This window comes from Penaeus vannamei, chromosome 34, assembly GCF_042767895.1.
Source record: "Penaeus vannamei isolate JL-2024 chromosome 34, ASM4276789v1, whole genome shotgun sequence".
In the NCBI taxonomy this organism is placed as follows: domain Eukaryota; kingdom Metazoa; phylum Arthropoda; class Malacostraca; order Decapoda; family Penaeidae; genus Penaeus; species Penaeus vannamei.
This window is the reverse complement of record NC_091582.1, coordinates 7,461,998-7,474,497: the sequence shown is the minus strand read 5'-3', so window position 1 is coordinate 7,474,497 and position 12,500 is coordinate 7,461,998. Positions and strand designations below refer to the sequence as shown.

Sequence of the window (12,500 nt, the reverse complement as noted above, 5' to 3'; positions counted from 1 at the left end):
TTAAGGAAGAAGCTTCGAAATTTGCCCTGAAACAGCAGCGCTTGCTCTCTAATCATGAACCATCACTACCACTGGATTATTGATGGCATGGTTATTCTTAGCAACTTGACATAATTGTAGTATATTATCTATCTACTTCCCTTCTTTTCTTTTTTTTTTTTTTCCACACAAACTGTTCCATGTACTTGATCACTAGGGAGGCAGTTACTAGATTTACCTAACATCTATATATATACACCCCATTCTTGAATTTTTAGAATTAAAAAAACAGTTGCATTGTATAAGCATTCTTGTAAACATTATTGCTACTATTAGAATTATTATTTATTAAAGCATTAATGTTCATATACCTATTAAACCTTTTTTCTTAGAAATTCAAGGAATGGAGTAAAGAAGCGAGATCAAGTAATGTTAGTAATTGATTCCTTGGTGATTAAGTGCTTTTAGAGCATTTGTGATTAAACGAAACAGGTACAAGTTTAAGGGAACTATACCCATGTCTATAATTAGTAATGACTTAACATGATGGCAGGGTGATTCTTGACTTTTTTCTCAGGTAATGTAGAATTATCATGTGTAGAATTTGTATCCCTTTTACTTTTTTTTAGACAGTATCACTATACAAAGCATCTCATAACAGCTGGCTTTAATGTGACACAGAAATTGCACAGTAACTATAAGCATTTGGTGTTGAGGGAGAAATATAAGAAATGTACTGTTTAATTTTAAAATCTAGAAGTTATTGGCACTATTGTATGTCAATGTATTACACATGATCAAATCACGATGATGTTTTGAACCAATCGTATGTTTACATCTGTAAAGCACAAAAACATCATTCTGCAGTGCTGCAGAATGATGTCAATAATAAATCCACAGTAAGAATTGAGTGATGGATTCTTGCTCATTCCTTTGATTATCACTAATAGTAGATCTGAATTTTGATTTATTGAGTACTGTTTTCTAATTTCTGGAGACTGAGTTTTTGATAATTTTGATGGCTATTGATTAACTATTAATAGTTGTAGGTTTGTGAGTTTGTTTATTCTTCTGGATATTTATCATGCCAGAACTCATCAAGAAGTTAAAAGAAGTTATGTTTATATATGTAAGTGCTACTTTATACATGTAGAGTATGTAATTTGCAAAAAAAAATATGAACCCTAGTACTTGAAATTTAGTAATTCAACATAGGGAAAAATTACCCCAAAACATGCTCTTGCTTGTCATAGCTTAAAAGTTTACCATGTCTGTATACAGAATGATGTGTGAGAAAAATTTGTTCTTCTTTCAGGAAAGTGGAACAAGTGAGAAAAGGCTGTTATCAAATGGTGTAAGTGTACCAGTAGTAAAGTCACTTTTTACTCAAAGCTAACAATGGCAACAAAAAAAGCACACACTATTAGTGACCGAGAACGAACTGACGACATACATGTAGAGGAAAATGTGGATTTTGCAAGTATGTACTTGTCTGATCATGTGTTGGAGGGACTGAAGAAATCTGGATTTATCAGGCCAAGTCCCATCCAACTCGCTGCTATTCCACTTGGTCGCTGTGGGCTTGACCTTGTGGTTCAGGCCAAGAGTGGAACAGGCAAGACATGTGTATTTACTGTTGTTGCTCTGGAGATGCTCAGTGTTACAGCCTCAACCACTCAAGTATTGGTCATAGCACCAACAAGGGAGATAGCAGTGCAGATCACTCAAGTAATCAATTCCATAGGCATTGGAACACCAGGGTTGAGGGCTTATGCCTTTATAGGTGGCATTGCTCTGTCACAGGATAAAGCAAAGCTCAGCTGTTGTCATATAGCTGTGGGCACACCAGGACGTTTAGCACAGTTGGTTGAACTTGGTCTCCTAAAGCTTGATAATGTTCGCCTGCTTGTCCTTGATGAAGCTGATCAGTTGCTGACAGGTCAGTTTACAAAAGGAGTGACCAGTCTAGCCTCAGCACTCCCTTTGAATAAACAAATATTAGCATTAAGTGCTACATATACAGATGAAGTTGCAAAAGTTGCAGAAGAGCTGATGCGTTCTCCAAATCATGTTCGCCTTGGGAGAGATTGTCCTGCTCTTCTTGGTGTGAATCAGTTTGCACGGCTGCTTCCCTTCCATCATCAACCGCATAGAATACAGCAAACCAAAATGTCTGAGTTGTTGTCAGTATTATCAACGGTAACATTCAACCAGTGCCTTGTCTTTACTAATTCTCAGTTACGTGCTGAATCAATTTGTAATGAATTAAGAGCAACTGGATGGCCAGTATCATACCTAACAGGTGGCCAAGCACAAAGAGATCGTTTACAGGCACTTGATGCTCTCTGCTCTTACAAGTGTCGTATCCTTATATCCACAGACCTCTCTGCCCGAGGTTTAGATTCTGAACATGTCAATCTAGTGATAAATCTAGACATGCCACGGGATCAGGCCACTTACTTACATCGAGTTGGACGAGCAGGACGCTTCGGTTCTCGAGGAGGTGCCATCACACTGGCTACTGAGGGGGATGACTGGACAGCTATGAGAGCTATTGTGACGCTTGCCAATGTGAAAGCTTATTTACTTCAAGAGGGCTGGGACTCCAATATCACTAGTAAAGAGGTAGAAGGTATGGAGGAAGTAGAGATGCTGGGGGAAGAGGAACTGAATCTATGGCTTGAGGTAAGCATGAAAAAAGGCTTTTCACGAGACCAACAAGTTATGAAGAGTATACAAAATGGGAATGTAGGAGAGAGAATAACTGAGTCAGTAGGGAAAAGATCTAATTCAAAACTAGAAATACATGATGAATCTGAAAAAGAAAATCTGAAGGATAAGTCAGTGAGAAAAAAAGGTCACAAGCAGAATAAGACAATTGTAAAACAGGAAAGTAAAAGTGATAAACCAGATGATCATGGAAAGGGTGATGTAAGGAATACAAAGGAAACTATAAATGATGATCTATCATGTAAGAAAGAAAGCAATCCTGAAGAAGTGGCAAAAAAAGCAATAGAAAAGAAAGCAGAAAACCTGAAAATCGTTTCAGCCCTTCTTAGTAAGGTAAGCTCTTCCTTTCATAAGTTTTCATATGCAGAGATTTACAAGGAACTGTCAGAGAAACATGACACAGAAAGTGTTTCTTCAACAATTACTATTCCATCCTTGCCTGATAGACTGAATCCATCTGAATCAGAGCTGAAGGTTCTCTGTGACCACATAGAGGACACTAATGAGGACCTTGAAAACAAAATTGCAAGTATAGATACATTCTGGAAGTCCTCAAAAGTTGATATAAAAGAAGCACTTCAGGCTTTAATTGAAGGAAAAGATCCAAGTTTGCTTCCTCACAGCAATGATTGTAAAGAATCTTGCAGTGATTTGACAGAGCATATAAATCTTTTAGAGCCAGATGAAAATGGATTATCCCCAGAAACAGCTGTATCAACACATGAAGTTAACGGCATTACACTTACTGCTGATTGTGCTGACAAAGTAACAGAGAGTTCGTTGTCAGAGAGGGAGAGTAAAGTCAACACAGATTCTGTCAGTGGGTTATATCAGTCTTCCAAGAGCACAACTCAGTCTACCTCAGAACTGTGTTCCTCAAAGAAGACCAGTAATTCAAGAGGAAACAAAGAAAAAGTACTCAAGTCTCAAGAAATAAAACAAACGGTAAAGAAGTCAAGGTCACACCATAAACAATCACAAGAAGATTTAGAAATGAGAAGAGAACCAAAGTCTAAAAAGGTACAAAAGAAGCTAACAAAGAGGCCCACATCTACCAGCACAGACACTTCTTTTGAGAGTAGCTCAAGCACTGATTGTCATTACCAGCAAAGTTATAATGGATATTATGATAGTCAACAGCAGCAAAGGGATTATTGGAGCCAGATGCATGGTATGTATAGTGCAGGTTATCAGCAATATGCACAGACAGATTATCCTTCATATGGAGGAGCTTACCAGAATTTCCAGCCACCAGGAGGAGAAGGAGGAGCGCAGTGGAGCCAGCAGCAGCAGAACTATTATACAGGTTATCCTTATGAATGGGACTACTACACTATGAGTGCCTACAATCATAAGAGAGCTTACATTGAGAGTGCTCAGAAGTTTGCCTCAATGATGGATTATGTTCAGAGCATGGGACGAATGAGTGCATGGATAGCCCGTGACTATCATTCACGCAATAGCCAAAATAGTTATAAATGTGATAAGTGCTTTAAAAAAAGCACTAATAAGCAAAGTTAGTGATAAGAGACTAAAAGATATTATGAATGTACATAGAAAGTTTATTAATACACATTCTCTAGTGAAGTTTTAGTTTTAAATGATAAAGTGTAGTTATTATTTTATATATTTTTGTATTTAAGAATAATTTGAAAAGTAATACTTAATTTTTGGACAAGACTTGCACAGAATTATAAGTTGTGAACATCATAAAATGTCTAAAAGACTGAGAGAGCTTTCGAATCACCATACCAAAAAGCTATGTACAGATTTATCCCTTGCAACAAGTGATCCAACTGTTAGCCCATACTTCAATAATTCAAATGATGGTGATGGTGATGAGAGCAGCTGTAGTACAGCAGTGGAAAGCAGAGATAATCAGAGCACTTCAGATGGTGTGTGTAACTTGGATCCTGATGAATCTACAAGTAAAAACCAACAGCCTTGTATCCAGCAGTCACAAGTAGCAGCTTCATCTGTGTTGCCTGCGAGAAGGTTAACATACAGTTTTTACAATCAGGAGTGTGTGACCCTTGCTAAAGCATTATTAGGTAGGTGATATTTTTTCACTGAATGTTACTGGTCCAAAGTGGTCATGATTTTAGAGTAGCTTGATTCAGGCTCTTTTGATTTAGATTGAAATGAGTTTTGGTATATGTGATTTGATTAAATATAGATGGATTACATGTTAATATGAAATATATAATTATTTTACCTTTATGTGTATATGAAAATGTATATCTAAAGCTTTTTGAACCGAACACAGGTCAAGTTATGGTGAGAATGATTGATGGTGTTCGTGTATCAGGCGTCATTGTGGAAACAGAAAGTTACCTTGGAGGAGAAGACGTGGCATCTCACAGTCACAACAACAAGAGGACCCCCAGGAATGAGCCCATGTACATGAAGCCGGGTACAGCCTATGTGTACCCAATATATGGGATGTACTTTTGCTTTAATGTATCCTCTCAAGGTAATAATTAAGGATCAGTTGTTTGAAAATACACAATTGTTTATAAAAAGATAGCAAAAATAAACCACATTTTCATTGAGTTTCAAGCTTTGCTAGAACTAGATTATTCTTTAAACAAAAATGTGAGGTAAATTTAACAGGTTTATTACCGATTTCTAGTGTCATTCAGGAGCTTAGTTTTATTTTTTATGTGTAGTATTGATTATTTAATTTTTTTCTAATTTCGTGACAAAAGCAGAAATTTTATTTGGGAAAAAAGACTCTTCTTTACATGAAAATAAAATAATTACCTTTAAGTAGCTATATTATGATAACAAATTGAAAGCACTGATCATAAATGTATTGATAAGAAATGTTGCTTTACATTTTGAGATACAGGGCTTAAAAGATGAGCAAAGTTAGAATACAGTACTGGAAGGACCCTCTATCATCCAAATTTTTATATTTCCTTTGGGTGTTTGATTATTTTCTTATTATTTTCCTTTCAAAATATATGGAAATGCCTTTAATCAGTACTGCAAAGAAAATGGTGTACAAGATGTAACAGCTGCATCATAATAGTCGCTAGTGAGTTAATATAACTTCTTTCCTAAGTGAAGATATAGTAGCGTAATAACTCTAGAATTACAAAAAAAATTAAGAGAAAGGTCAAGGATAAATAAAGGTAAGAAAATCACATGTAAAAGCTCAGGGTTACTGAGAAAGTTTCCCTGTCAGTCTCTTCATAGTAACAGATTTGAAGATTAGAAGACTTAAGAGACTTTAAATCATTAAAATAATATCATATCAGAGTACTAACTAAATGTGATATCACAGTGTCACCATGCATATGATTCATCACCCTTACAGATGAAATAGTTAATAGACTTACTTATGATACTAATTTCATCATAAAACTTTTTGAGGGCATTGCCAACATGTTAACTTTCACATTCATCCATAACATATGTTCACAAAGTTTTTTTATTGTTTCATCTAATTTTTAACCATTGGATGTGCATGGCATGATTACATGCCAAGTCCAATATAATATTAGTTTATTGATTGTGTTTGCACTGAGGTAACTCCACAACTGCTGGGTCATCAAGGAGTCAATTACTAGTTCTACATATCTTACCTGTTTACACTTTACTTAATTGCCGGAAAGATTCCTTTATATTTTTTACTGTTTTCTTTGCTATTGATATTTTAATAACATTATAATAATTACAATTTCAATAACCATATGAGTAATAGCATTAGAAAAAAAAATCTTGCAAATTCAGGGAATGGGGAAATCAGGTGCAGTAACTAGAGCCAAATAATTGACTCTTTGGTGGTTGAGCACTTGTGGAGCCTTTTGTGTGAAATATAATTCACAAAAGACTATAGTGGGCAGTACATAAACTTTAACAGTTAAACATTACTTAACCTTTTCATGTTTTTAAAATGTATAGGAAACAGTGACTTAATGTCAGCATTTAAAATTATTTTTGATATGCTCTTTTCCTTTATATATGTATATAAATTTTTTTTTTCTGTTTACTTTCATAACCTTATGTTCATTTAAGATAAGTACTGGATAAATTGGCTCCTGAACTAAAGTATGTCATTCTAATTTGGCTACCAAGGGGATGGATCCTGTGTGCTGGTCCGTGCATTGGAGCCAGTAGAAGGAATGTCAATTATGGCAGTTGGGAGGAACCAGAGACGAAAGAACACAACTCCTCTAAAAACACATCAGCTCTGTAATGGCCCCTCTAAACTTTGTCAAGCACTTGACATGACCAAGGTAAGGAAATAGTATCCAGGGTGATACAATATGGTTTGAAATTGTTATCATTGTATTTACAAGTATTATTACAATTTTTAATATTTGCTCCTATCAGTGACACTGACTATAAACTCTAAAAATTAAGTGATGTGTATGTCACTGTGTCCTTATTTAATTTCCAGGATTCCTGTAACAAGTTGGATCTCTCAACATCAAATGTTCTTTGGCTAGAGGCTGGCACATCTATTCCTGAAAGTCAGGTGGTTATTGGAAAAAGGATTGGCATTGAATCAGCCGGTGAAGAATGGGCTAATAAACCTCTTCGCTTCTATGTTGCAGATAATAAGTTTGTCAGTGTCTATGAAAAGAAAAAAAGCAAACCAGTCTAGTACTTCATAAATTCTTGATATCATGTTGTAGAATATTTGTCCACCACTGTTTTTGTTGAGAAGGATTTTTTTATGATGATATTCTCTGTGCTTTTCATATATATGTCCTATAACGTCATTTAGACATGTTATGATTTTCCAGTAATGCAATCATATATGAAGGTATGCCCATCAAAAGGGGTTCTCAAACATAATGCCCGAAAAAACTTTATTATTATTATTTTTTTTTTTTTTTTTTTTTTTTTTTTTTCCCCCCAAATTTCATCTGTAACATAACCACTGATATATTCACCTGAATGCACTACCATCATGAGATTGCATTAATGTGAATATATTTATGTCTATGTTATAGTTGAAATTTTGAATACCAAAAAACTTAATAGATGTATTTTTGGCAAGAATACCTTTGGATGCACATATCCGCATATAAAGTAATAATTGAAGCTTCACTGTTATGATTTTTATTTCTGAATATCAGTATTTGGATTTGGATTTAGCATGTTGCCTTTAATAATTAAAGGAAATAATCTGTAAAGAATATAATTTGCCAAATGTTTATGTTGTTTAAAAGACTGCCTGCAGGGTCACATTTCATTGCAAGTTTGTTGAAACCCACTTTGTGAATTTCATTAATTTGTAAATTTTCTCTCTATAACTAAAAGACTAAGATTTGACATTTTTAGGCACACTTGTAGCTAGAGTGCCTTTGTCTATTGATTTATAATCTTTGTTTTTTTATTAATATTCCTCATACACAAGAAAAATTATGGGTGAATGACCACTTTACCAGCTTCTTATATAACAAAAAAATAATCACCTAATCACATTGGTTACTATAAAGTGCAGATTTTTTTATTTACTTATTTAAGAATTAGATATATGTCTTCCTTTCTCTTCCTAATTTTTAATATCTTCTAAAAACAAGAGAAAGGATCAAGCTATCATTAATGTGTTAACAACAAGAATCTTAAATACTTTACAATTTCAGAAAAAATAGAGAATTTAGAGGTGTAGATTATCATGTCAATAGTAACCAATATAAATTCTTATCTTTAGATCAGAATTTTTGTCTTATTTCTTGATTTTTTAACATATTTGGTAAATGCAAAGGTAAATATTGTTAAAATATTCTTTTAGATATCCAGTGTAAAAAAGGCTACAAAAAATTATAACCTAAAATTCCAAGGCATACTATTGCAGTAGTTACATTAAGTTTTCGGTTGCATTATGGAAGAATAACCTTCTCTTGTTTGGATATATAATGCTCTTAGATTATTGAAAAAATACCTTTTGAAGAGTAACTTAATCTGTCAGACTAGCATGCCTGTCTCTGCTGAATTTTGCACTAATTTTGTAATGTGGTTATGCATCTCTTGTCTATAAATCCACAGAGTCAATAAAACTGCTTTATAATAAACATGAAAGAAGATTTACTAAATATGTTATGGTCACAGTTAGATATGTATGTTAATTTTATTTAAAACCAGGTCTTTGCATGTACCATGTAATCGTTATTACTTTCATATAATGTTAGAGTGATGGTTTCAGCAGATTTAAAGACTGTATAGTTTTTCTTTTTATTCTCAGGTCACAGTCTCAAAACACAACTTGATTTACAAATATTTAATAAAATAAATACTGCACAAAAAATTAAATGTTTATTTAAATACAATACTGGCAAGATACAGTAACACTGGCACCTAGACCCACTTTGTTACCTTCAACCCATCAGACTTCTTTATATCCTTCCTCTGTCTAGAAAAATATTGATTTGAGTGGGCTAGGAGAACTTACAACTCAGTGACTCTCAAGGAAAGTCTAAAATTAATGTTTTTCCAGTATTATATTTACCATGGGAAAAAAAATCCATTTGATATACAGAAAAAATTGCATTAATACAAGTAAGAAGAAAAAAGAAGACATTAATACAAATGAAAAGACAAAAAAGACATTATAGTTCATTCAGCCCAAATAAGATAACAAAAATATATTTCTTTGTAGTCCCATCATGCAAAATGATACACTACTATTAAATCTACCTTCGTTCAGATCCTTCACAGTCATTTAAAGTATAAAATAATTCTTGAAGGTATTTTATGTTTATAGTCTGAGGCACTGATACCATATAATATTGGATTTAGAATCAAAATATGATACATACTGAATTGTATCAAAAACATATTAACATAGTAGCCATGACTGATCTTGGATTGTTCTTAAACTTCATACAATGAGATATGAATTTGAAATGGATATATTTTTGCAACTTGAGGATGAATTGAACAAGTCAACTCCATGACAATTCTCCTTACTTTTCCATCCACATATCTTACCAGTGATTTGGTTTGTGATTAGGTTGTAATAATTAAAGTTTACAATGGTTATTGAAGCATGTTTTCTCTGATCTTACTTCCTTTGGAGCTGTATTGTGCCACTGACATTAATGGGTTCTAGAGTTGCCTTTGGTAACTACTCAAAAAAAAAAAAAAAAACAAAAAAAAAAAAAAAAAAAAAAAAAAAAAAAAAAAAAAAAAAAAAGCTCTTGTAGAAGCCATTCATACTTCCAGTGTCCATCAAATGATAGGTAATATAGATATTACTGAGATGTTATTAATGCAATAAGAGATATTACGGTATATAGTTAAAACAAATTTTAGAGAGCACACCTGTTTTAGCTCTATTGGCAAAAACCTTAATCAGGGATATGGTCCTACCATTCACAAGATAGTATATCCATAACTGTCTTGTTTTACTGATATGTCAAAGTTGGGAGACAACTACAACTTGGAAGTGAGTCATACATCTGACTATGCATGTGAAAGACATTTACAGAACAATGATGGTAACAGACATCCCCATTCCAGGCACACTTAATCTGATTTTTTTTTTTTTTTTATGAATTAATTAATTTTTAAAGTACAGATTTTACAAATCAATGATATACACTTTGGACGGTAGGCACGGTACAGTTCTATCAATAAAGATTATGAACTCTGTATTATTATATAAGATTATAAACAAAAAATTGACACATACATGACAATGGGCAAGATGACTTCTTGGATTAACATCAACACCTGACTCTCTAAACCCTTAATCACTGATTATGACTAGATAATTGCATTGTAATTGTACACATAACATGGAAATTTGTTTGCTATTTCTATTCAGAACTCTACCCATCTTTCTTTGAAGGGAATTGAACCCATGTTGACACAACCTGGTTCTGGTAAACCCAGTCCTTAATCAGACTAATAACATATGCCAAGATCACTAAGACAGCAAAATATTGTATCCATGCCCATTTAAGCACATACCAAAACCCAGGAATATACAAAACAGTTTGTTCTGGGTACTGCACAACCAAATTTATGGTAAATGAATCACTCTGTCCTGTCTGCCAGCTGGTGTACAAGTTGGTAAATCTGGTCGTAACTGAAAATAGTAATTAGCGTCAGAAATCAAAGTACAAAAATTATAGCACACATTCCATTATTGCATCACAATATGTCACATGACCAATACCTTTTCTATTCTTTTTAAGAAAGTTAGACTAGGAACAAATGATCAATTTTCCCTTCATAGCAAATAGGGTAAAGGTAAATTAATAAGCAAAATATGAATATGAATGATTTTTACATTATGCATTATAATAAATTAATATCTTCTTAAGATATAGCTACAAATTTCCACGATAGTACCTCAATTATTTACAATTATCTGTTTACAAAGGAAACAAAACCTTACTATTTCTTTTCCAGTAACTGGAGAAAATTTCCTGAAATCTCCAGCTTCTTGTGTCAGAGACGGATGATGGCAGTATGGATGCGTTATATAAAGCATGTATGCCAGAGGGAGGAAGAGGCTGACGTTGGTGCAGGGCTAGGTCAGTTGTGACATGAAAAGCTGACACGGGAACTCCACTAGTATGCTGAAACAGTCCTGCACCCTCCATTATCAACTCACACATGTGCTGTGGAAAAAAAATAATTATTATAGTATAGAATGACAGAGTTAAAGAGAGCTAAGACTCCAAAATACACAGGGGGAAAAAAAATATTTTCCTTTTCTTATTCACTTGATGTAGAATAAATATGAGTATGAAGTTACACACCAAAGCTTTAATTGCTACAATTGTTGAAGCCCTACTGGCTCTATTGCAAAATATACAAACTATTCTTATATACTTGTCAAATAACATTCATGTGTATCCCATTACATAATAAATAAGGGTCATCAGTACAAGACTGTCCCTATATTCATTTGCAAAGATATGATACAATAATTACATGTAGTCTGTAGTCAAATGTCAGCAACAGTGTGGTGCCATAAACCAACTCATTGCTCAGTAAAGGAATATTCAAGCTGAAGACTAGTCTATCATTCACACCGTCATGGTTTTCATCCTCTTCATATGACTGAAAGAAAATCAGAAAGTAACAAATTAATATTCATAAAAGTTTACTGCCAAAATTTTATCAATGTTTAAGCTCTGACCATAAAAAGATGCTTTCTGTCTATAAATCATTCTTTTAAAAGAAAAAGCTAAACACTGGATAACTAAACATACTCCTGTTGTGTGTTATTCACTTCTAACAAGAAAATAAAGATAATAACTTTTCTGTTAAAACTAAGAATGTTGATACATTATATATGTAGGAATTATTTATACTGTGTAAAAAAAATCCAAAACAATTTGCCATATACTTCAGGGAAATATATCATTGGACTTACAAATAACTCATTTCTACAATTAGTTTACAGTTTGATATGGACTACCTGCTCATATCATTATCATCTATGGCATGTCTTACATAATTCTTATCATACTTTAAAATACCATATACTACAATTCACATGTGCATTGAAGTATATGGTGAATTGTATTTCAGAATAATTGTTGTTAAAAACAATAATCAGTATTCTCACCTTTACTAATGGAATACGTAAATAATTTCCCATGAGATTATTAAATGAGGGCTGGGTAGACCACACAAGAGGGCCTGAAGCTGTGTCACTGACAATGAGGACTTGGTGCTTGAAGTGGACATCTGCCTGTTCTCTATATTCTGCATGTTTTATCCACAAGCCTGTAGAATAAATTAATGATAATCTAGAACTAAAGAACTAATTAATCTAAATTCTAAATAAATGTACAAGGAGCAGAAACAGTGTT

The 12,500-nt window shown here is 33.4% G+C and overlaps 3 protein-coding genes across 3 annotated transcripts in view; 2 read left to right on the top strand and 1 right to left on the bottom strand.

The window, feature by feature from the left end:
- Positions 1–4,230, top strand: part of LOC113828619 (probable ATP-dependent RNA helicase DDX20) — a 5,470-nt gene extending 1,240 nt beyond the window's left edge. The window contains exon 2 of the mRNA XM_027381623.2: positions 1,295–4,230. Within this exon, the coding sequence (XP_027237424.1) occupies positions 1,378–4,230 (2,853 nt within the window). The 5' untranslated portion in view covers positions 1,295–1,377. The remainder of the gene's footprint in view (positions 1–1,294) is intronic.
- Positions 4,231–4,423: 193 nt separating this feature from the next.
- On the top strand, positions 4,424–9,708 carry LOC113810601 (uncharacterized). Its single transcript, XM_027362228.2, has 4 exons — positions 4,424–4,760; positions 4,976–5,182; positions 6,793–6,953; positions 7,118–9,708. Exons 1-4 carry the CDS (start codon positions 4,424–4,426, stop codon positions 7,322–7,324), a joined length of 912 nt encoding a protein of 303 aa, XP_027218029.1. The 3' UTR covers positions 7,325–9,708.
- Positions 7,532–12,500, bottom strand: part of LOC113810600 (transmembrane protein 231) — a 6,901-nt gene continuing 1,932 nt past the window's right edge. The window contains exons 2-5 of the mRNA XM_027362227.2: positions 12,254–12,414; positions 11,614–11,742; positions 11,072–11,297; positions 7,532–10,759 (exon numbers count right to left, since the gene is read on the bottom strand). Of these exons, the coding sequence (XP_027218028.2) occupies positions 10,500–10,759; positions 11,072–11,297; positions 11,614–11,742; positions 12,254–12,414 (776 nt within the window). The 3' untranslated portion in view covers positions 7,532–10,499. The remainder of the gene's footprint in view (positions 10,760–11,071; positions 11,298–11,613; positions 11,743–12,253; positions 12,415–12,500) is intronic.